This window comes from Nycticebus coucang, chromosome 5 (assembly GCF_027406575.1).
Source record: "Nycticebus coucang isolate mNycCou1 chromosome 5, mNycCou1.pri, whole genome shotgun sequence".
Lineage (NCBI taxonomy): Eukaryota > Metazoa > Chordata > Mammalia > Primates > Lorisidae > Nycticebus > Nycticebus coucang.
Window position 1 is genome coordinate 39,012,236 of NC_069784.1, and position 25,000 is coordinate 39,037,235.

At 44.4% G+C, this 25,000-nt stretch overlaps 2 protein-coding genes and 2 non-coding genes across 4 annotated transcripts; 2 read left to right on the forward strand and 2 right to left on the reverse strand.

Annotated features, from left to right (window-relative positions):
- Positions 1-338: 338 nt before the first annotated feature.
- Positions 339-445, reverse strand: LOC128586918 (U6 spliceosomal RNA). The gene has a single exon (XR_008380375.1). It is a non-coding gene; the product is annotated as a U6 spliceosomal RNA (small nuclear RNA).
- A 7,517-nt stretch (positions 446-7,962) lies between these two features.
- TMEM167B (transmembrane protein 167B) lies at positions 7,963-14,856 on the forward strand. The gene is made up of 3 exons (XM_053592043.1): positions 7,963-8,109; positions 9,997-10,128; positions 12,320-14,856. The coding sequence occupies exons 1-3, from the start codon at positions 8,100-8,102 to the stop codon at positions 12,400-12,402; spliced, it is 225 nt and encodes a 74-aa protein (XP_053448018.1). The 5' UTR covers positions 7,963-8,099; the 3' UTR covers positions 12,403-14,856.
- A 1,391-nt stretch (positions 14,857-16,247) lies between these two features.
- LOC128587096 (small Cajal body-specific RNA 2) lies at positions 16,248-16,667 on the forward strand. Its single transcript, XR_008380512.1, has one exon. It is a non-coding gene; the product is annotated as a small Cajal body-specific RNA 2 (non-coding RNA).
- Positions 16,668-18,558: 1,891 nt separating this feature from the next.
- CFAP276 (cilia and flagella associated protein 276) lies at positions 18,559-24,591 on the reverse strand. Its single transcript, XM_053592038.1, has 5 exons — positions 24,440-24,591; positions 20,756-20,872; positions 19,867-19,982; positions 19,136-19,263; positions 18,559-18,703 (listed from the first exon to the last, which is right to left on the reverse strand). The coding sequence occupies exons 1-5, from the start codon at positions 24,518-24,520 to the stop codon at positions 18,633-18,635; spliced, it is 513 nt and encodes a 170-aa protein (XP_053448013.1). The 5' UTR covers positions 24,521-24,591; the 3' UTR covers positions 18,559-18,632.
- Between the last annotated feature and the right edge of the window lie 409 nt (positions 24,592-25,000).

Below are 25,000 nucleotides of genomic sequence, written 5' to 3' on the forward strand. Positions count from 1 at the left end.
AGCTCAGGAGTTTGAGGCCAGCCTGAGCAAGAGTGAAACCCCCATCTCTACCAAAAATAGAAAAACTAGGTGGGAGCTATGGTGGGCACCTGTAGTGCCAGCTACTTGAGAGGCTGAGGCAGGAGGATTGCTTAAGCCCAAGAGTTTGGGGTTGCTGTGAACTGTGATGTTATAGCACTTAAACCAGGGGGTGATGGAGCGAGACTCTGTCTCAAAAAAAAGTTTTCAGAATTTCTACAACAATCTTATTCAGTCTTTCAAAAAAGTTTTTTAAATAAATAAATTTATCTTTTTATTTACTGAGATACCTTTTCCTTCTTGGAATCTTATGCAGTCTTTTTTTTTTTTTTAGCTTCACAAATTTGCGTGTCATCCTTGCGCAGGGGCCATGCTAATCTTCTCTGTATCGTTCCAATTTTAGTATATGTGCTGCCGAAGCGAGCATGGAATCTTATGCAGTCTTAACCATTTGCTTGTTTCTCAAATAATGCCCACATTCCTTGGTTAAATATTCAGGCTCTGAATTCAGATGGGTTGAGTTTGGAATCCTAGCTATATTCCTAATCAGCTGTGGTACCTTCCTGGAGACAACTTACTTGACTTCTTGGTGCTTTCCCATTTCCTCATCTGTGAGATGGGGGTAATACTAGGTTATATAGCCAGGTCCAGTGGCTCACGCTGTAATCCTAACACTCTGGGAGGCTGAGGCGGGTGGATTGGTTGAACTCACGAGTTCAAGACCAGCCTGAGCAAAAAGTGAGACCTACTCCATGTCTACTAAAAATAGAAAACCTGAGGCAAGAGAATCACTTAAGCCCAAGAGTTGGAGGTTGATGTGAGCTATGATGCCAGGGCACTATACACAGGGTGACAGCTTGAGACTTTGTCTCCAAAATAACAAAAAAAACAAAACAGGTTTGGCTCCATGCCAGTAGCACAGTGGTTATGGTGCTGGTCACATACACTGAGGCTGGCGGGTTCAAATCCAGCCTGGGCCAGCTAAACAACGACAACTGCAACAACAACAACAACAACAACAAAAAATAGCTGGGCGTTGTGGTGGGCGCCTGTAGTCCCAGCTACTCGGGAAGCCAAGGCAAAGGGATCTCTTAAGCCCAAGAGTTTGAGGTTGTTGTGAGCTGTGATGTTACAGCACTCAACTGAGGGTGACATAGACTCTGTCTCAAAAAAAAAAACCGAGGTTATATGAGACTTAGATGTGTTGACTTCCATACAGCGTTTTGGGTAGCATCTGGCATGTGGTAAACATGTTAGCTTTTTTATTCAAGAGCCTACCTTACATCATAATCATCTTTTTTTTTTTTTGAGACAGTCTCACTATGTCACCCTTGGTAAAGAGCTGTAGTGTCACAGCTCACAGCAACCTCAAACTCTTGGGCTTAAGCGATTCTCTTGCCTCAGTCTCCCAAGTAGCTGAGACTACAGGCACCCACCACAATGCCTAGCTATTTTTTGTTGCCGTTGTCATTATTGTTTAGCAGGCCTGGGCCAGGTTCGAACCCGCCAGCCTTAGTGTATGTGGCTGGCCCCATAACCACTGTGCTATGTGCGCCGAGCCTCATCATTATCTTCTGCTGTTCTCCTTCATGAACTCTACATTCCAGTTCCACAGGGCCTTGTTCAATTATTTATGCAATAAATATTTATCAAGCACCTGCAAAATGTTCAGCACTTGCTAGGGGACCATGGATAAAATGGCAAACAATGCAAATGAACCTTACAATATGGTACGGGAACCTGAACTCAGTACATATTGTATGTTTTGGAAGTTTATGATGGGCGAAAGAGACCTGAAAGGTCAGAGAAGCCTCCTTTGAGCAAGTGAGATTTTAATTGAGAAATGAATGGGAGTTAGGTAGTGAAAGAGAAGAGAAAGGATGTCTTATACCCCAAACTTATTTTGTACTTTCCTTCCCCAGGCTTTTGATCGTCACTGTATTCCTTCCCCACTTGAATACTTTTCTTTTCTGCCTATTAAAATGCTCCATGCCTTTCAGGCCCAGCTAAAATGTCTGCTCCTCAACAAAGCTTTCCCTGAACTCTCCAGCTGAAAGCAGTTTCTCCTTTTCCCACAGCACGGAGTTTTCATTTTCCTTTGACATTTCTCCCTTTCTACTGTATTTTCTGGTTATTTATCCACATGGCTTGTCTTTTTGTACTAAATTTTCAAACTGATTAAGAACAGAGTCTGCTTTTTATTCATCCTTGAGCTCCCGGAGGTTAGCACATTCCTCAGACACAGAAGTTCTGGAACATATATCTGTAGCATAAATTAATCCCTGTTTGACATCCCTTCTCAAGTATGTTGTAATTCAAATGAAGGTATTGTTCTAAGTTATGCCTTTGGGACTGAACTCACTCTTTGGTTAAACCAGAATGCCATAGTTGAGGTCCCCATGACTGATTAGTGTTCGCCACAATGACCACAACAACCCTAACAAACAAGCCACTGTTCTTGACTGACAAGCGTTTGGCAACAATTGCCAGTTCTCCAGGGTAGGCTAAAATGAACTGAGCAAAGACTGTGAATTGAGTGTCCAGTGGGGCTGTATTTATTTCTTTGCAGTTGGGCTACAACAGCCAGTGACCTAGGTTTTGCCTGATGTGAGTTGAGACTGCAGAGGATGGGTGGCAGTGAGGCTTTTTAGGATAACAGAAACATTAATACTTGTAACAAAATTATCAAGGATCAGAATCAGTGGAAAGCACAGTAATTTGAAGCAATGTGATAACAAGAAGGGAGCTTTGAAGACAGACCTGGGTTTGAATTCTAACTAGCTATGTGATTTCACCCGTGTGCCTTCTTTGATCATCAGGATTTTTTGTTTTATTTTATTTTTATTCATTTATTTATTATTCAGTACCCTGGAGAGATAAAGATTTTTTTTTTCCCTGACAGAGTCTCACTCTATTGGTCCAAGGATAGAGTGCCATGATGTCAGCCTAGCTCACAGCAGCTTCAAACTCTTAGGCTCAAGAAATTTCCTGCTTCAGCTTCCCGAGTAGCTTCCCGCCACAATGCCCAGCTAATTTTTTCTATTTTTAGTAGAGACGGGGGTCTCACTTCATTGCTCAGGCTGGTCTTAAACTTTTGAGCTCGAGCAATCCTCTCGTCTCAGCCTCCCAGAGTGGTAAGATTACAGATATAAGCCACCACACCAGTCAATACTTATTTATTCTAAAGACAGGGTCTAGCTCTGTTGCCCAGGCTGGAGTGCAGTGACCCAGAATAGCTCAATGTAACCTCAAACTCCTGGGCTCCAGCAATGCTCCCACCTCAGCTCCCTGAGTATGTAGGACTACAGAGGTACACTACCACACTGGGCTAATTAAAAAACTTTTGTTTGTAGAGATTGGGTCTTGCTAGGCTGCTCAGGCTGGCCTCCCACCTCCTGGTCTCTAGCAATCCTCCTGCCTCAGCTTTGATCTGGTCTCATTGCACGTCAGCCTGGGTGATAGAGTGAAACCGTGACTCTAAAAAGCTAAAATAAAATTCTTGATACGACGAATTTGGAAATAAAAACCAAGTGAAATTCATGCCATTCAATAAAAAAAGGTAAGATAGGGCGGCGCCTGTGGCTCAGTGAGTAGGGCGCCGGCCCCATATGCCGAGGGTGGCGGGTTCAAACCCAGCCCCGGCCAAACTGCAACAGAAAAATAGCCGGGCCTTGTGGCGGGTGCCTGTAGTCCCAGCTGCTCGGGAGGCTGAGGCAGGAGAATCGCGTAAGCCCAAGAGTTAGAGGTTGCTGTGAGCCATGTGACGCCACGGCACTCTACCCGAGGGCCGTACAGTGAGACTCTGTCTCTACAAAAAAAAAAAGGTAAGATACTTTATAAAACCTGAAAAGGAAAAAAGTATGGTGGAGAAAGAAGAAAGGAAGTAAATGTAAGAGTAACAGGAAGTAGGAAGAGAGACTTACGGGGAAAGACACAGAAAAGAATAAATTTTGAGTAGAATAAAAAATTACTTAATCAGAATAAGAGCTTGTACACTATCACTGTCCTTTAAAACAGTGATTTGCCCATTAATCACTCTTCCTAGTTCTTAAACTTTAATTTCTTTATCCTTAAACTATTTATTTACTAATTTGGTTATTTATTTGTTAATTTATTTAGAGACAGTCTCAAGCTGTTGCTCTGGGTAGAGTGCTGTGGTGTCACAGCTCACAGAAACCTCCAACTCATGGGCTTAAGTGGTTCTCTTGCCTCAGCCTTCCAAGTAGTGGGGACTACAGGCTCCACCACGATGCCCAGCTATCTTTGTTGTTGTTGTTGTTTTAGCAGGCCCTGGCTAGGTTCAAACTGGGCACACTCTTTGTATGTGACCTGCACCCTACCCACTGAGCTATGGGTACCACCCTTAAACATTATTTTTAATCTCTAAGAGTGGTTAAAGAGGTGGCTTGGTGCCTGTGGCTCAAGCGGCTAAGGCGCCAGCCACATACACCTGAGCTGGCAGGTTCGAATCCAGCCCAGACCTGCCAAGCAACAATGATGGCTGCAACCAAAAAAATAGCTGGGCATTGTGGCGGGTGCCTGTAGTCCCAACTGCTTGGGAGGCTGAGGCAGGAGACTCGCTTGAGCTGAGCCCAGGAGTTGGAGGTTGCTGTGAGCTGTGATGCCATAGCACTCTACCCAGGGCGACAGCTTGAGGCCTGTCTCAAAAGAAAAAAAAAAAGAGTGGTTAAAGAGGAAGAATTATTATTAATTTTTTTTTTGAGACACAGTTTCACTTTGTTGCCCTCAGTAGAGTGTTCTGGTGTCACAGCTCATAGCAACCTCAAACTCTTGGGCTCAAGCAATCTTCTTGCCTCAGCCTCCTGAGTAGCTAGGAATACCACAACACCAACTAAAAAGAATTATCTTTCAGAGCTTGACAAAAATTGAAGAGGTTTTTATCTTAGTAAAAAAATGGGGGAGATAAAGTTATTTCATACGACTGCAAACTAATACAATCTCTTTGGAAGAAAGTATGGAGAATCTTCAAAGAACTCAAATTAGATCTCCCTTTGATCCTGCATCCCATTACTAGGCATCTACCCAGAAGAAAAAAAAACCCTACATTTTACCATAAATTTGCACTAGACTTTGTCGCAGCTGAATTTACAATTACCAAAATATGGAAACAACCTAAATGTCCACCAACCCAGGAATGGTTTAACAAGCCGTGGTATATGTATACCGTGGAATACTATTCAGCCATTAAAAACTTGACTCGGCGCCCATAGCACAGTGGTTACGGCACCAGCCACATACACTGAAGGTGGTGGGTTCAAACCCGGCACAGGCCAGCTAAACAACTGTAACAAAAAAATAGCTCGGCATTGTGGTGGGTGCCTATAGTCCTAGCTACTTGGGAGGCTGAGGCAAAAGAATCGCTTAAGCCCAAGAGTTTGAGGTTGCTGTGAGCTGGGACGCCACAGCACTTTATTGAGGGCAACAGTGAGACTCTGTCTCAAAAAAAAAAAAAATGATAGAAACTTTACATCCTTTGTATTAACCTGGATTGAGATGGAACACATTCTTCTTAGTAAAGCATCACAAGAATGGAGAAGCAAGAATCCAATGTACTCAATTCTAATATGAAGCCAGTAGGTGATCCAATACAACGTGGGGGGAGGGTAGCAAGGAGAGGGGAGGAGGGAGGGGGATGGGGGCTCCTGGTATATGGCACTCCTGTCTTTTCCTAACAAATGCAATCAGGGTTGTGCCTGTGGCTCAAAGGAGTAGGGCACCCCATATGCCGGAGGTGGTGGGTTCAAACCCAGCCCCTGCCAAAAACTGCAAACAAAACAAAACAAAACAAAAAAGCCCCTTGGGCGGTGCCTGTGGCTCAAGGAGTAGGGCCCCGGTCCCATATGCCGGAGGTGGCGGGTTCAAACCCAGCCCCGGCCAAAAAAACAAACAAACAAACAAACAAAAAAAAAAACAAATGCAATCAGTGTAACCTAATTCTTTGTACCCTCAATGAATCCCAAGCAATATAAAAAAAGTTATCTCCAAAAAGTGAATGGCATTAGCAAAGATAAGAAAAGACTGTATCTGAAGAACATAGAATGCTCTTTTCGCAACAAAAGCTTAACATCTACTGAAGGGACAGTAGAAAATGTTGCCAGAAGGCCTTGATTAGCAAGCTAAGGAGTCAGATGTTATTCAGCAGGCAGTAATTGCTGTTAAAGGAAGCAGCAGTTGTGGTGTGAAAAAAAATTTCTAGTTGTGAGTTCAGAACACCAGAATTATTGTGTGTTATCCTGGGAAGTCCTATTGCTTCCCCGCCTTTTGGCTAAGATCAAGTGTATACTGGGAAGTCCTTACCCCAAACCTCTTTATTTCTAAATTAGGAATATTAAGGTAGTCGTAAGGATTAAATAATATAACCAAGTGTGTTTGCTTTGGAAATGTGAAAATGTTATAAAAGTGTCAGTCTTCATTGTTGTGAGGATATAATTGATGCTTAAGGAAGACTAAAGCTGTAAAGTCACTAACGTGAAGGCTGTAGGATTTAAAAGGGGGCAATTTGAATAATAATTGGGAAAAATTCAAAATTTACACATTTTTAACTTAGTGATTAGGGAAGAGGGATATTAATCATAGAAACTGGGAAGTCAGAGGGAAATAAGTTTGGCTTTAAACAAATACTGTAGATGTCAGAACATTTATTAGAAATGTAGAACTGTTGATGACAGTTGTGCAGTAGAAATAAAAACATGAACAAAAGAAATGTAGGCAAGGAGCTTCGGTAGGACATCAAATTATGAACTCTGAATAAAAGCAATAGTTGAAGCCTTTGAGCAGAATAGGTCACCAACTGAGTTAATAATGATCAAAAAAGGGGGAGGGTATTTTATTAATACCTGTATATTGGTAGAAGAAGAACCTGGATAAAAAGAACAATCAACTGGGAGAAGATCAGTGAAGATAGTGCAGTTCCACAATATTCAAAGAAGATTAAGCTTTTTGAGATGGCGGTGAACCATATAATTCATTCTAAATTAGTGAACGTAAATATGTTTAGGACCTGGTTAGGAATGTTTTGGGCTTTTATCCAGCCTTGGTGTGGGGATTGGACACTCAGCTGCTAGTGATGATTCTAGTGCTGATGCTGCTGGTGCTTTAGACAGCAATTGATGAAAGGTTCAAGGACCTAGGCAATAGTGATTTTTGTTCTGTTTTGTTTTTGAGTGGTCTGAAGCAGTTCTTTGGGCAGGGGAGGGATTTGTCTGGGTGGGTATGCACACCCATGTAATCTGAGGGGTTGTCTGCCCTTGTATAAGATTTTGAGATTTTGTTCCGTACATCTTCCATTCGTTTTTTGCATATGCACTTATCCATATTTTCTCAAAGATTCTCTCCCGCATTAGACTTTTTTTTGGCTTGTCTCTCCACCCCAACTTCTAGAAGGCTGCGTTGCCTGCTTTTCTTCTGGGTAACCAAGCAGGCCGCAGCCAGCAGATGGCACTGTTGCAGAGAGGAGCAGAGCCACTTTAGGTCCTAGGCAACCATCTCAGGCTGGTAGGTAACCTTAGAATTTCTGCCTCGGAAGACTCAGTGTTGCACTTTCTCTCGGATTCAAATAAAGCAGGCGAATTGTGTGCAGTTAAGGATTTCCGTTTACAAATCTCGTAGTTTTGTGTCCTCCTCCCTAACCCCATCATTAGACTGGCGATGTTTTTTGTCACCTTGTCAAAGTGTCATCAGAGAATAGATGTGCAGATATCCCCGATGTCTGGCTAACGTAGCGAGGTCACCCCAGCATGACGCGAACCCGTCAGGTTGCACTCCGGAGCTAACTTTGCAGCTCCACTCAAAAGCTACTTGGTTACCATGGCCACGCAGGAAGCCGAGGGCGTAGGTTCTTTTTGCCTTACGTAAGCACGCATCTTCTCTAGTTCGGCAATCGGCTAGCCACTCCCGATAGCATTCGGCACGCACCTACAGCCCCCTGCGCCTGCGTGCTGCGGCTCCTGCCCGTCACCGCGGCCCGGATCGGGAAGTGTCAAGCGGGAGTCGGGTTTCCCAGCCCTCGGCGCTATCACCGCTGAACCCAGACTTTCTATCTAGGTCCAGGCCCAGCCGCCATGACGAACGGTGAGAGCTGGTGCCCTGAGTGGAGGGTGGGAGTGAAGGACTTGGGGGAAACGTGGCGGGCGGGGCCGAGACTGACGTGGCGGTTCTCCCCGCCCCCTCCCAGTCCAGCCCCGCCTGGCCTCTCGGCCCCCCTAACTTGTGTTCCCTATACCAACCACTCCATGGATGCCCCCTTCCTGTATCCATCTAGGACCCCCTAACCCTTAGTGCCTGTCGTGTCCACACCTCGAATCTTCGCTCCCTGTCCTTTACTTTCCCTGTTCTCTTTCCTAGAAGTTCTGGCCCTTGGGAAGCCCAGTCCCCGTAGAACTGCTGTGTAGACACAGGGGAGAGGATCCTCCATCCGGCCCACTACGTTCTTATACTTTCAGACAGTAGGCTTGTTGAGAGGACTGAGAAATCATAGAGAATATAAAATCCTACACTTTTGGGAGTAGGTGAATGTAGACCTCCCAAAAGTTCCCCTTGTTTTGAGAAAATGCTGGGAAGCCTACCCTTGTTTATGAAGTTCTAAGTGGGTGATCCGGTCTGGACCCCCGGCTAGTGTTGCAAGGGATGGATTTGGACACTGCCTCTTCTAAATGATGTGGCAGTTGTCACCCTGTTTATCTGACCTAATTTTCCAGACCTCTTCAAGCTTTTTATAAACATTTCCAAACAGAACCTTTAGTCAGCCCACGAGAAAGGAGAAGAGAAAGCCTTTTAGGCAGTATGATTGAGGGTCTCAAGAAAGCATTGCTCAAAGGTCCCTTGTCTATTGACCTACTACTGGAGACTCAAATTTCACTTCCTTGTGAATTTTGGTCTTGTCTGCAAAAACTTATGGGAGAATAAGAGTAGTGTAAAGGTATAGTACCTCAAAAAAACTTAGTGTATTGATTTACAGTATCCTTTCTTAGTGACAGTTGTGGGACAGTTTACTGGAGGAAGAGGTAGGTAGTGTGGTCTAGAATTGGCAGACACCAGTTATACAGGGTGGCCATAAAGTTCACATGCAGTTAAAAATAGCACCCTGTATGTCATATTCATTTAGAGCTTCCTGGGAAGTTAGAGGCCTCTGGATGCTAAGCACAGTAAGAGAAGGGACATCACCTAAAGCAAGATAAAATCTGAACCAGGAAATAAGAGAGCATTCTGACACATAGTAATTGCTGAATAAATTTTAGTCATTTTCCTCACTGTTGTGTTCTAATATCTTTTCTTGCTGTGATTCATTGTGCTTACCTGTACACGAAATAGATTGGTTTACATCTGTAAGAAATAGAGAGCTTAAAGTTTTCTACTTTGTTGAACTCTTAATTTTTTTTTTTACAAGAATCTCTTATTATTCTGGCAGAAATTTGGTTTGTAAGTAGAATACTATGATAAGATGTAAGATAAGTATAGGAAAATTGTAATCACATGGATTTTAACTCTTGCAACAGATTTTTAGTCAACAGATGCAGATCTGACAGAATTGGCTAAATATCTAGCTCTCCTTTATCATTTATCATAAATGATTTATAACAACAACATGTTTAATTCTCTGTGCTCAGTCTCCAAGAATTCTTACACCTCTTTCAACTATTGCCAACATTAGTTGTTTCTGGGAAGCTAATTCCATCCACATAAATTGATGTACTCTATCCAGGCTTTCTGGCTTCTTGAAAGGTAAGGGGAGCAGTGAATTTGTTGTAAAGGGGATGGATGTCTACAAGAATTTTTTGGAAGCAATAAATTAACCTAGTTAGTCCTAGGACTTTGGTTCCCTTCTGTCAAGTGTTGGCATTCCCACTTGAGGTTATCATTTTGTTATCCTATCACACTCTGTCTTCCTGAGAGTTCAGGGGATTGCCTGTCACAAGGTAGATCCAAACCAAAGATTTTCTTTTCTTCTTTATGTAACAGTATACTCCTTGGATGGGATTCTGGTGTTTGGTTTGCTCTTTGTTTGCACCTGTGCCTACTTCAAGAAAGTACCTCGTCTCAAAACCTGGCTGCTATCAGAGAAGAAGGGTGTTTGGGGTGTGTTTTACAAAGGTAAGGCCATGTCTGGTAGGGAGAGGAGATTGCAATCTCTTTCGACAGTGTGGTGCTAGAAAGTGGGGGATGGGATGGTTTGGGATTGTATTTGTTATCTCTTTTGTTTTTTATATTTTTTCTGAGATAGAGTCTTACTCTGTTGCTCCCTGGATAGAGTGCCCTGGTGTCATAGCTCACAACAACTTTAAGATCTTAGGCTCAAAGGATCCTCTTGCCTCAGCCTCCCAAGTAGCTGGAACTACAAGTGCTCATCACAACGCCTGGCTAGTTTCTTCTATTTTAGTAAAGATGGGGTCTCACTCTTGTTCAGAGATGGTCTTGAACTCCTGAGCATAAGCAATCCACCTGCTTCAGTCTCCCAGAGTGCTAAGATTACAGGCATAAGCCACTGAGCCTGGCATTTGGCTTCACTTTCAGAAAAAAATCCCTGAGCCTGACAGTCTGCAAAATTAAATAATCATTTTGCAAAGTTGAGAGAAGAGGTAAATGTAAAAATTTGCTGTTATTTAAAAACATAATTGTTGGTTTAGCGCTGGTAGCACAGTGGTTACAATGCCAGCCACATACACCGAGGCTGGTGGGTTCAAAACCAGCCAGGGCCAGCTAAACAATAATGACAACTGTAACAAAAAAATAGCCAGGCGTTATGGCGGGCACCTATAGTCCCAGCTACTTGGGAGGCTGAGACAAGAGAATTGCTTAAGTCCAAGAGTTTGAGGTTGCTGTGAGCTGTGATGCCATAGCGCTCTACCAAGGGTGACATGGTAAGACTCTTGTCTCAAAAAAGTAAAATAAAATAAAAATAAACATAATTGTTTATTTTAACACCCATGTAATTTTAGTATTCTCCATGGAATAAAAAGTATACACATTAAACAATTTTAGGCTGGGCTGAAATTTTTCCCTTCAGTGGGAGAAATATTTTTCCCATTAAAATTTTTTTTTTTTCTCTTTCGGTTTGTTTTTTTTTCATTTTCTTTTTTTTTTTTTTGTTGCAGTTTGGCCGGGGCTGGGTTTGAACCCGCCACCCTCGGTATATGGGGCCGGCGTCCTGCTCACTGAGCCACAGGCGCCACCCCCCATTAAAAATTTTTATGGTCCAGGCACAGTGGCTCATGGCTATAATCCTAGCACTCTGGGAGGCTAAGGCGGGTGGATTGCCTGAACTCATGGGTTCAAGACCAACCTAAGCAAGAGCCAGACCCCCGTCTCTTACAAACAAACAAACAAAAAAAAATAGCTGGGCATTGTGGTGGGTGCCTATAGTCCCACCTACTCAGGAGGTTGAAGCAGAGAATTGCTTGAGCCCAAGAGTTTGAGGTTGCTGGGAGCTGTGATGCCATGGCACTCTACCAAGGGCAACAAACTGAGACTCTGTCTCAAAAGAAAAAAAAAGGGGCGGCGCCTGTGGCTCAGTCGGTAAGGCGCGGGCCCCATATACTGAGGGTGGCAGGTTCAAACCCGGCCCCGGCCAAACTGCAACAAAATAATAGCCGGGCGTTGTGGCGGGTGCCTGTAGTCCCAGCTACTCGGGAGGCTGAGGCAAGAGAATCGCTTAAGCCCATGAGTTGGAGGTTGCTGTGAGCTGTGTGAGGCCACGGCACTCTACCGAGGGACATAAAGTGAGACTCTGTCTCTACAAAAAAAAAAAAAAAGTTTTTGGATGATTGTCTATCAAGGATATATTAGAGTCTCTTTTAAGTTTTATTTTTCTTTTACTTTTGGGAACATTCTTCTGGAATCCTCACCTAAATCTTTTTTCAGAAAACGGCAAAATATGGTCAGATACAGTGGCTTACACCTGTAATCCCAGCATTTTGGAAGGCTAAGGCAGGAGGATTGCTTGAGGCCAGGAGTTCAAGGCCTTGTCTTTGCAAAAAATAAAAAAAAATTGACTGGGCATGGTGACACATGCCTGTAATCCCAGCTACTCAGGAGGCTGAGGCAAGAGCACTTGAGCCCAGGAGTTTGAGGTTGTAGTGAGCTCTAACTGTACTACTGCACTCCAGCCTGAATGACAGAGCAAGACTCTGTCAAACAAGCAAACAAACAAAAATACTCCCAGGTCCTTGAGACCCTTGATAAATGTCTTCATCTGTGACTAGAGATTTCAAAATATCACTTAGAAAATGAGAACTTTTGTGAAGAGCAGCATGTGGTTTTTTTCTCTTTTTACTTTGCCTGCTAGCTGCTGTGATCGGAACCAGGCTGCATGCTGCTGTGGCAATTGCTTGTGTTGTAATGGCCTTTTACGTCCTGTTCATAAAATGAATTCCAAAGTGTCCAGCTCATCAACTGCCAACCAAGGGGACAGGGATGAAGAACCTGTTGGAGGCCTGGACCCAGTGTAGGAGAGTTCAGCTAAAATCATCAGTCTCCAGGATGACACCACAGTATCTGCCCCTGCCACATGTGAGGAAAACTCCTTATAGTCATGAACATTACATATGCTTCAGAGGACTCTATAAAGCCAACTTCCTTTGATCTGTGTGTAAATCAGTCTTTGGCAGAGTGCATATATTGTCCAGATAAATTACACTCCTCGATGGTTAAGATTACATACCTTCTGCTTAAAAACCTGTCACCTGTTTTGTTCTTCAGCCCTTCAGTAGGGTCTTTGCAAAATGAGGTTCATTAGGGAAGGAAATAGGCTGTGTTCAGACCTCTTGGGAAGAAAGATAATTTTCAAGGCTTGAGTTTTTTTTTACTGTTTGATTTGGATCTGGCAAATTGGGGAAGGGGTACTAGGTGGAAAACAGGAATTATGCAATGCCAAGAAATTGTTTGGCTTTGGAAATCTATCTTTCATATACCCATCTGGGAGCATAAGCAACAGACATGGTCCTGTTGCAAAAAGAGAACAGATGATGTAGCTGTGCTATGTGCTGGTAGTTCAAGAGTTTTGCCAAGAAAATCTGGGCCTACATAAAATTTGCGATTATCTGTCTGTGATGAGACCAGAAAGCAGTGGTTTAGACAAAAAATTTGTTATCAGTACCCCCAAAAGGAGATGTCATTCAATCAAATGACATACGAAAATGAATCAACTCTTACTACGTGTATTTGCTAAAGTCTTTTTATGTTTTCTAAATTACTTAGCGCTAGATACTGTTGCTCAGTTTGAAATGCCACCAATAGGGGAGAAAGAAACTATTGAAAAAAATAATTGCTTAATATATTTACAGTTAGAGAAGAAGAATAAATCTAGTATGTTGATTGATATCCTAGTGAATTCATCTAGTATAAGAATTTATTGTAATGTCAAATGGAAGTTTTGTCATGTTATAAAAGATACAGACTTTTTTGTGTGTAAGTCTGGGTTGTTATGGCAATTTTTAGTTGAATACTTGTTTTTCTTGGCCAACTCTTATTTTTTTTCATATTGCAGTACTCTTTAGTTGTCTCTGAAAATTCTATGATATTTGTGGTAAGAACATGAGAAATTCAAATGAGAAATGTTGTTGATATGCATTAGCATGTTTGGACTGTACAGAGGATCCATGAATAAAATGAGGGTGTTTCCTAAAGTAAAGGAAAACAGGTTTGTCAGCGAGATTAAAGGTCTTTGCTATGGAGTATAGTAACTCCTGAGCAAATCATTTTAAGTGACTTAACATTCACAGGGAAGATTTCTCCATTCCATTTTTCTTATATCTGCAAAAGGATCAGCTATTAGGTTTATGAAATCTAGAACTTCTCTATTTAAAAAAAAGTTAAGTCTAAAATTAAATTGTTATAAGCAAGAGTAAGCATAGGTCAGTTGTCCAGTTGAACTGTCCACTATAGTAAAACTTAACTGCTGACAAGTTAGCTTAGCTGTGGTTGATTCCTGTGTTGCAATAAATTGTTTTTTGTAAGCAGACAAAAAAATAAAAGCTACTAGAAGTTTAGATTCTGAAATATGCAGTCCAGTGTTTGGAGGGTTTCTGGAAGTATAGAAAGTCATCAAGTGAACACTACATGTCTAATCATCTCAGAGTTGTGGCTGTTACCTCTTCAGGAATTGGTCCACAGGGTAAATTTCAATGATTCATCTATTTTTCCATTGTCATTTCTGAGGACTTTTCACGTGACAGAAAGGAAGTCTAATGGGACAAGAAAGAAGAGTTATACCTTGTGGGTTTGGGACATGTTGGCCAAAGGGAATGTCACTCCCTGGAACTAGGTTCAGCATGTTTTGCACTTACTATTTTGTAGCTTTAATGACTTCTTTTCTAATAGGGTTAATGTCTGTAAGCTTGATGCTTAGAGTTGCTTCATATTTAAAGTAGTTTCATTCCACAGTTCTAGTTCAAACTGATTTTTACAGCCTCCTGAGTCAAGTTTATCTTGATCTAAACTTTTGAGTTGTTATATTTTGAGATGTCTTCATACCAGAAAGTACCAAAAAGTGCACAAGGTGAAGGTAATTCACAGCAGGAAACAAATACACAGCTTATTTCATTTCTTGACTTTATGTAAGCAGATAAGCATAAACTTGTTTAACTCATTACTTTGATTGATGTGTCATGTATTTTTAAATAAAAATTATAGGAAGTTATTCCTCTGGGGGATTTTTTAGGGGTGGAGGAATGGGGATAGCAGTATTGCCTAAAATTCAAACTGGCATTACCAGAAACCCTGTTTGCCAAGGTGGAATGAAGTCAGCTCCTTTTTATAGATGAAATACAATTTTTTATTCACCATTGTATGCACAAATCCTTGAAAATAAACTTTCCTTCCCTAGAGTCTCTGTCCATTTTATTTGTCACATGCTGAATTTATTAAAATTTGTGTACTGGGCACGGTGGCTCACACCTGTAATCCCAGCACTCTGGGAGGTTGAGGTGGATGGATCACCTGAGCTCACGAGTTCCAGACCAGCCTGAGCTAGACCGAGACTCCGTCTCTAAAAAACAGCCCGGCATTGTGGCGGTGCCTGTAGTCCCAGCTACTTAGGAGGCTCAGGCAAGAGAATCGCTTGAGCCCAAGAGTCTGTCTAAAAAAAAAAAAAAATTTGTTCAGTAATCCCCTGGGTTCTGCCCATAGTGTACTTGTTAGCTTACATTAGTGAGTACCATCATTTGTATTTTTATATACTATATGAATAATTAGGTTTTGAGGTACATTAAATAAGGTAGCTATGGCTCCGCGCCTGTAGCACAGTGGTTACTGGTGCCAGCCACATGCACCAAGGGTGGCCAGTTCCAACCCGGCCCAGGCCAGCTAAACAACAATGACAACTACAACAAAAAAAATAGCCGGGCATTGTGGTGGGTGCCTGCAGTCCCAGCTACTTGGGAGGCTGAGGCAAGAGAATCACTTAAGCCCAGGGGTTTGAAGTTGCTGTGAGCTGTGATGCCATAACATTCTACAGAGGGTGATAAAGTGAGACTCTGTCTCAATAAAATAAATAAATAAATACTTTATTTCTCCCTTACCCTTTATAAAATGGTTGCCTTCTCCCTTGGGAGGACCAGGGATTGCTGTTTCCACGAGAAAGAAGTAATTCACCTATAAATCTGAAGTTGAATCATCTCATATCCAGAAATGGGTTAAATTTAAAACCAACAATGGGTTAATTTAATTAAAGTCAAGATCAAAGAAAAACTACTGCTTGTGCCTGTAAGCCTAGCACAATAGGAAGCCGAGGGGGTAGGTTCAATTACAGGTCAGTAGTTCAGCCTGAGCAAGAGCAAGACTCCGTCTTTACCAAAAATAGAAAAAATTAGCCAGACCTGGTAGCCTGCACCTGCCCTAGCTACTTGGGAGGCTGAGGCAGGATGATTGCTTGAGCCCAGGAATTAGAGGTTGCAAGTGAGCCGTGGTGACGCTACTGCATTCTAGCCAGGCCGTCAGAATGATACCTTGTCTCCAAAAAACGTCAAAAATTATTGATGCATGTATAAATATGTAGCTTAAACAAAAATCAAAAGACAACTACGATTCTGTATTGTAGGAATGAGTCCAGCCTTGCCATGGGATCTGGGTTCCCTTCCGAGCCTCAAGAGGGCAGCAACGCGCACTGGGACAAAACAGGCAGCAAAGTTGCCCGCCGGCGCGCGGTGTTTCCTCCCAGAATCCTCCGGGGCGCGAGAGGTGGGCGGAGGATTTAAAAGAGGCTGTGTACTTCCGGCGCTTACCGGAGGGAGAGCAGCCAGCGGCGAGGTTGTGCGTGTGGTGCTGCAGTGTCGCGTGGAAAGCGCGTGTGGGCCGAGTGTGAGTGGGCGCGCGAATGGATGAGTGTGCGCGCGTGGGGCGTGCTAGTGAGTGTGTGCGCCCGCCCTGTGCCTCTTCCTACACCTACACTTTGATCTTATTTGATCGGGTTGTGTCCCCAGCCCCGCCGGGCCGACCCGAAATGAAAAGCTCTCCTCCTGCGAAGCCTCCTTTCCGGGGCGCTGTGCAGCGAGGCCCTTTGGGCGGCGGCAACGCCGCGGTCTCCGAGGTCTCGGAGTCGGTCCTGCGGGGCCCGGCGCTCAGAAGTGATGAATTGATCAGATAGACGAGGCCGGGATCGTCCCGGGCCACTGATTATCGAGGCGATTCTGATCTGAGCCCGGCCCCAGAACACAGCCGCGGGTGGCGGCGTTGGGCCAGCACGTTAACGGTCGGCGACTGCCGGGGGCGAGTGAGCCGTCATCCCGTCCCCGGGAGCGGGAGCTGGAAGGTGGCAGAAGGCCTTCCTTGTTCGCCGCTGCAATTTTTCTTCCCTGGTTCTCTCTCTCTTTCTTCTTTTTTTTTTTTCTTTAGGCTGGGCTTGTCTTACGACTTGTGGTTTGGTGTCAAGGCTGGGGGCCCCTAGGCTAAAGCCTATACGGCCTCTAAGAACGTATACACACGTGTGTGTGTCTGTACAGGGTGGCTTGAAAGTTCGTGTGCATTAAATTGCACGCAGACTTTATGGTCACCCAGTATATGTAAATATGTCCATTAGGAGAACGTGAAGAGCTTATGGAGAGTCCAGAATCTGGGGACGCACCCGAGAGTTAATTAGAATTATCAGAGAAGTCTAGGACTCTGAATTTTAAAAGCTACTATCTTAACCCGCATGAGTTCTTCTTTGCCTTTATTTTATTTTAGACAGTCTCATTATATCGCCCTCGGTAGAGTGCTGTGGCGTCACAGCTCACGGTAACCTCCAACTCTTGGGCTTAAGAGAGTCTCTTGCCTCAGCCTTCCAAGTAGCTGAGACTACAAGGCGCCTGCCACAACGCCCACCTCATTTGTTCTATTTTAGTATACTTGAACTACTGAGCTCAAGCGATCTGCCCACCTCTGTCTTCTAGAGTGCTAGTTAGGATTATGGGCTTGAGCCAACCGCGCCGGCCCCTCATGAATTGATTATCCAGAGAGTCACCTCTCTGCCACTTTCAGCCATTCTAAATGAGAACTGAAACTTCATATTGCCATTTGGCAGCGGATGCTATCAGAATAGATAGGAAAGACCCAGTGGAAAGTGACTGTGACAGTTTGGTTTAAGAACCTGAGTATCTGTGTGGCACCCATGGCTTAAAGGAGTAGGGCACCAGCCCCATATACCGGAGGTGGCGGGTTCAAACCTGGCCCCGGGCAAAAACTGCAAAAAAAAAAAAAAAAAAACCTGAGTATCTAGCTCCGAGCCTGTAGCTCAGCGGTCAGGGTGCCAGTCACATACATGGAGGCTGCTGGGTTTGAACCCAGCCAGGGCCTGCTAAACAACAATGACAACTACAACAAAATAGCTGGACATTGTGGTGGACGCCTGCAGTCCCAGCTACTTGGGAGACTGAGGCAAGAGGATCTCTTTCTTTTTTTTTTTTTGTAGAGACAGAGTCTCACTGTACCGCCCTCGGGTAGAGTGCCGTGGCGACACACGGCTCACAGCAACCTCTGACTCTTGGGCTTACACAATTATCTTGCCTCAGCCTCCCGAGCAACTGGGACTACAGGCGCCCGCCACAACGCCCGGCTATTTTTTTGTTGCAGTTTGGCCGGGGCTGGGCTTGAACCTGCAACCCTCGGCATATGGGGCTGGCGCCTTACCAACTGAGCCACAGGCGCCGCCCGGCCGCCCGGCAAGAGGATCTCTTGAGCCCAAGAGTTTTGAGGTTGCTGTGAGCTATGATGAGGCCATGGCACTCTATCCAGGGTGACAGAGTGAGACTCTCAAAAAGAAAAGAATGGGCTATGTCCATTCTTGTTTCCTCAACACTTAGCTAAGTGCTTAATAAATAATGATTGATGGCTTGGTATGCTTGAAGTGACTTGCATTTACAAAATGTGAATAGCTGTGTTCTGCCAAGAACTACTGCCCTGTCCCGAAATCTTTTATCTTTTAAGGTAAAATAACTTTCTAAGTTGCAAGTATACTTAACAGATTAGTTTCTAGAAGTTGGGAAATTTCCCTCTCATGTTTTAGGAGTAAAGTAGCAACTCAGTCCGTGTATAACAGGCACTTCACACTTTATCTTGCACAAATCTATTTAATGGAGGTAAGCGGCAGGATGTTCCACTATAATTAGTCCAGGGGCCTGTGTACCTTAGGTGGAGAAGAAGCCACCATCATTCTTTCGGGAATAGCCTCCATTGGTGGCTGCAGTGTGAGGGGACACTGTGGAGAAAGAAGAGGGAGTGGGCTGTAAATTTCAGACCTTTTGCCTTTTCTGGGAGCCTTTAGTAACCCATACATTTGTGGATACTATGGGTACATATGCCAGTTTCCACCTGGGAAAACTGGCATACGGAGGCGTGAGAAGTTATTATAACTGTTACATGCCCAGGTTTCTGCCCTGTGCTGTAAATGTTTGTCCCCTAAAACCTAAGGCTGCACTAAGAGGCCCTGAAAATTTGAATTTCTTTTTTATCTCTATAGTCAGCATGTTCCTGGTATTAGTATGATATGTACCCAACTTAATTAGTGTCTTCCAAGATCCTTAGTAACCCCTGGTCATCCCTATTAGCCAGTCACCTCAAATCCCTAATTCCTGGACCCATTTAGGGAGATTGCACACCCCATCTACCCACCCAGTCTTCTAATGCTTACCTATGGATCCCAGGATGCTGTGGATGGACTCCTTCTTAGGATTGATCCAGTGTCTGATACTAGCCTGGGAAGTGATGGGGGTTGCTGAGGGAGAAGGTAAAAGTTTCCCAGAGAGTTTTATCTTGTATCTAGAAAATGGTGTGGGCAAGAAGAGAAGACAGTGAAATCAGAAAGATGAGGGAAAGGTAGTGGCGTACAACCTCAAAAATAAAGTAGGTAGGCTGGGTGTGGTAGCTCACACCTGTAATTCTAGCGCTCTAGGAGGCTGAGGCAAGAGGACTGCTTGAGCTCAGGAGTTCAAGGCCAGCCTGAGCAAGAGTGAGACCCATCTACAAAAAAATCGAGAAATTAGCTGGGTGAGGTGGCTAACATCTATAGTCCCAGCTACTCAGAAGCTCTGAAGGCTGAGGCAGGAGGATTGCTACAGCCCAGGAGGTTACGGTGAGCTATGATGATACTACTATAATCTACACTCCAGCCAGGGCAACAAAGTGAGACTGCCTCAAAAAACCCCTCAGCCAAAGAGGCCCTTTTCACCTATGTAGTTAACCAAATATTTTGTTTGTTTATGCAGATGAACACAACCTGAGGGAATTTTGTTCATTTTGGACAATGAAAATACAAAAATTACAGATAATAGATATAAAAATACAGACATATGTATACACACGAGTACCTGTTCATTGTTATTTCCCAGTTATCGTTAGCGTGCAGAGGCCTCTACCACTTACCCACGGGTATCCTGGATAGTCTCCTGGTGTAACAGTATCTCATTTTTGTTCTTGAACATCCCAGTGTGGTGGTTGTACAAGGCTGATAATCGGAAATCCAGGTCATCCTTTGGTACCTACAGAAGTCAATCCCCCAAGGTTAGCTTGGCCACCTATGCCCCTTTTCTAGGTAGTTCTTTTGGACTCTTAGCAGTATAGTGAAGGTCCTCTTGGGCCTGAAATCCACCAAGTCCTTACCCACTAAATTGTACATGATAACTTAAATCTTGTCAATATGGAATTGTTTACCTTACAGATAGACCAAAGGAGTATTGAGCTCTCACTGACTTGGGCTCACTCTACATTACCTCTTTTATATTTATATTCAGCCCTTGTTTTCATCAAAAGAATGAGAAAGCTGGTAAAATGATTTGTTCCAGTTAACTGCCCAGGGTAAAACTCAAGACTTCTCACATTCCAGAGGGCAAATAAATTGGCTTTTGGCTTTGGATTTGGTGGGATCTTTGGTTGGGAATAAAAGGAAAGATGCTAAAGCAGTCAGGGACAGACTGATTTCAAAAAGAATATTTTTTTTTTTTTTTTTAGAGACAGAGTCTCACTCTATGGCCCTCGGTAGAGTGCCGTGGCCTCACACAGCTCACAGCAACCTCCAACTCCTGGGGCTTAAGCGATTCTCTTGCCTCAGCCTCCCGAGTAGCTGGGACCACAGGCGCCCGCCACAACGCCCGGCTATTTTTTGTTGCAGTTTGGCCGGGGCCGGGCTTGAACCCGCCACCCTCGGTATATGGGGCCGGCACCTTACCGACTGAGCCACAGGCGCCGCCCTCAAAAAGAATATTAATGATTCCTAAGTGGAGGGAAAGAGAAATAGCTTTTCAATGCTCAGTACCTGGGAATCAAAAAAATAGGCTTCCCGCCTCATGGAAGTAATTGTGGGAGTAGAGCTGAGCCGACTCCAGGGTTCCTCTTGCTGAGCCAGGTGAGGTGGGTTCTTGTATGGCAATTTCTGCAAAAAAAGAAAAACCATATCCAGGATGACCTGGTTACAGGAGGCCTTGCTGATGTCGCTTCAGTGATATCCCCTTATTCTATCCTGTTTTGAGTCTCAGAAGGACATCTGCAAAGACTAGAATGAAATGGGATAACACTTCCCCAGGCTTTTTAAATTTTTTTCCCACTTCCCCAGGCTTTTGATGTAAGTTTTCTTAGTATGAACCAATAGAAATGGGCCAGGAGGCTCCGTGCCTGTAGTTCAGCGCCTAGGGCGCCAGCCTCATACACAGGAGTTGGTGGGTTTGAACCCAGCCTGGGCCTGCCAAACAATGACAACTACCACAAAAAATAGCCAGGCATTGTGGTGGGCGCCCATAGTCCCAGCTACTTGGGAGGCTGAAGCAAGCGAATCCCTTAAGCCCAAGAGTTTGAGGTTGCTGTAAGCTTGTGACACCACAGCACTCTACTGAGGGTGACATAGTGAAACTCTGTTAGAAAGAAGGAAGGAAGGAAGGAAAGAAGACATGAGAAGGATGGAGTGGAGCAAAGGTGAGGTGAAGGTTGGGCAGCAGATAGGAAAGATGAGGTGCTCAGGTTTTGATGTCCTGAGTTAGAAGAAAAGGTGGGAATGGGCAGGTGCAGTGGCTCATGCCTGTAATCCTAGCACGCTGGGGGGCCAAGGTGGGAGGATCCCTGAAGCTCAGGAGTTCATGAGCAAAGCAAAATCCCTGTCTTTACTAAAAATGGAAAAATTTTTAGGCTGGGTGAGGTGGCTCTCACGCCTGTCATCCCAGCACTTGGGAGGCCAAGGCGGGTAGATTGCTTGAGCTCAGGAGTTCAAGACCAGCCAGAGCGACACTGAGACCCCATTTCTAAAAACTAGCCAGGCGTTGTGGCAGGTGCCTGTAGTCCCACTACTTAGGAGGCTGAGGCAAGAGAATCATTTAAGCCCAAGAGATTGAGGTTGCTGTGAGCTGTGATGCCACAGCACTCTATTGAGGGTGACAAAGTGAGACTGTCTCAAAAAAAATTAGCCAGGCATAGTGGCACATGCTTGTAGTCTGAGCTTCTCAGGGAGGCTGAGGCAAGAAGATTGCTTGAGCCCAGGAGTTTGAGGTTGCTGAGAGCTAGGCTGAGGCTATGGCACTGTAGCCCAATACAAGTGAGTTGGGGGGGGGGAGCCCAAAAGGGGGTACAATCAGAAACAAAATCAGCAGAGTGCAATGTCTAAGCAGATGGGAAAAAGGTTTCAGTATAAGCAGGTCATTGATGGACCACAGGAATTCAAGCTCTGACAGCAGAGCAAGACTCTGTCTCAAAAAAAAAAAAAAAAAAAGGCCCCTTAATTGAACAGTATGTATCAGGCACCATGCTACCACCAGAGAGATGAAATATGAAAGAAAACTACAAATATATATGATGTGAGTACAGGTTCAGCTATCCTTTGATATGGCTACTTAAAGCTCATGTCTATCACAGAAGGATGAGATTATCTTTCACTGAGAAAGTCAAGATTGTCAAGCACAAATGCTATCTTCACATCCACTTTGCTTCTATATCAAGGAAAGGAATGTCCCTTTTGTTCAAGAATAACCCATCCTCCCTGAACTGAGCCACTCCCTGTTCTTCTGAGACCTGCACCGTCCCCTTTCTTCTGAGTTACCAACCACCCCATCACCTTTCCTGTAAAACCAGAGTTACTCAAGAACCAATATTTCCTATTTCCACTTCCTTTTCCCATCCCCTCCTCAGTTCACTACAGTCTGGCCTTTGCCTCAAGCACCCACTGAAATTGCTCTTACCAGTAACCGCCAACCTCTGTGGCGGGTGGATCCAGGTCAGGTGGATCCTTTTGAGACCTGATTTGATTTGATCTCTATGGTTTCCAGCACCACAACCCTGATTCCCTCAAATGCTTTCTCCAGTCTCTGTGAGCCCAGCTCCTCCTGGTTTTCCTCCTGCCTCTGGCTCTTGTCTGCTGCCCTCTGGGCTCTGCTTGCTCCCTGCCCCTGAGCAGTGGTATTCTCCAAGGGCCTGCTTTTCTTACTCTCACATTTGCTGGATGAGCTGATTCCTTCCCATGGCTTCATTCGGATACCATGGCTCCTGACATGCCTCTTCAACCTAGAGCTCTCAGCCCTATTGCCTACTATTAATCTTCACTTAAGTGTTCCTCAGGCACCACAAAAACATGTACGTAATTGATCTCAACACCTTCCTCCCCAAACCTTCGTCCCTGGAAGCATCTCAGTGAATGATATCAATTAATGCCTCAGAATCCTAAGAGTTATTTTAGACTTGTCCCCGCTCTTGGGCCCATATCCAGTCAGCCAGTGAGTCCTATCAGTCTGGCCTTTTGCATCTTTCTCACTTCTGCACCTTCTTGCCATCCCCGGTGTCACTGCTATAGATCCATTATTCTTCCTCCGGGATGTCAATGCACCTGCCTCTGCTGATCCCTTGTCTCATGCTCATCCTGTCCAGTCCTCTACCACTCGTGCTTTCTAAAAAACTCATCTAATTGTGTCACTTGAGTGCTTAAAATCCCCCACGATTTCCCACATCCTCAGGATGAACTCCAAGCTAACTAGCACGCTATACACAACACACCCAGCCCACCAAGGGCATTTCCCCAGCCCCTGTCATTTCACATCTCCATTTCACACCTACACTTCAGCACTTCTGGACTATTTATAGTTCCCCAAACAGGCCACTCTCCCTCTCCTTTCCAAGTATTTGCAAATGCTGTTTCTTTTGCTCTAGCTCCTTTTTTCCTTTTTCGAAACTCACATTCTACCCTCTCCCTCACCTGGTTCAACTAACTCATATTTGGATGTCAAAACCCACCCTATCTGGGAAGCTTTCCTTTAAGTTCCTGGTTCTCAGGGCACCCTACGTATGTCACAGCACATGTGCTATTGTGCAAACATTTTTGCTCTTGCTGCTGTTGGTCCATGTTTTCTACTAGAGTTCCGTGAGAGCAGGAGCTATATATACTTTACGTATATATTTTCAATGTTTTGCAGTGTCTGGTATACAGTAAATAATAAACATTGAATGAATAAAAAGAAGCTCTTTGATATTATTAAGCCACAATTACAATTTATTTCACTTTATTTTGCACTACTTTAAATATCCTGAATGCTTCTTCCAGAAGAAAGATCATCTGAATTTCTAAATCTCTGACCGCATCGTGTTAAACACGCACATATATAAACACATTGCTGCATTAGCCACAAGACTGACACAGAGGGCTCTCTCTGAGGGTTCTTTCCACTCCATATGTCTGCGTCTCTTCAAAGAACAGTTCTCTGAACAGGGAAAGTAGTTTGATTGAACTGTACCTTTCCATGGCTTATACCAATCAGTGCTTTGGGCTGAGAGAGTCCCTTGTTCCTCTGGACTAGCGCTCTACTCTCCTCTGCTCAGAAGCGCCTCTGAAATGTTTGCAGACCTGAATATGGGGACAGGCAGGCAGTCCCCGACTCACCAGAGTCCTTACTCATCTCTGCCTGTCACACCAACAGAAAGAAGACTTCCGGAGACCCTACCGGGAATCTGCGCAAAAAACCCACAGTACCTTGGAAGCCCGCGGTTCTCCCAAGTAGGAATCATCGTTATCTAACGTAGGGTGCTGGAAAGGGTCCCGGGTGGGAGGCATGGTTATATGGTCAACTAGACCTTCTTATGAGGGATGCGAGGCCAGTGCAACTGCAGCACAACCTGGCGGGCAGAGGATCCTCGGTCCCAATTGTTAGGAACGTCCTTTTGCGGTTGCCTGGCAACCGCCCCGCCATCTATGACCCAGATGAATTCCCTTCAAGAAGGGCGCCCCCTGGCGGCTGAACGCGGGAGGCCGCTCGGGAGGAAGTGGCCGCGGGTGTCCTGGAACCCTGAAGTCGCGCTCCTGAGCCTCGGTTGAAAAGCGCCGGCCTCCTACCGTACACGACTTCTGCGAAAGACTTAAACTGAGGAAAGACGTCCTAAAAGATGACCTAGAAATTTCCTTATCCCTCGCACATAACAGAAGGCTTTCCTATTTTCAAAGCAATGTGAGAATGAGGATGTCAAGAGACCAGCGAGCCCAAGAGTGGTACTTGGAAAATTGCCATCTAAAGCAAACTCGGTTTAACTACACGCA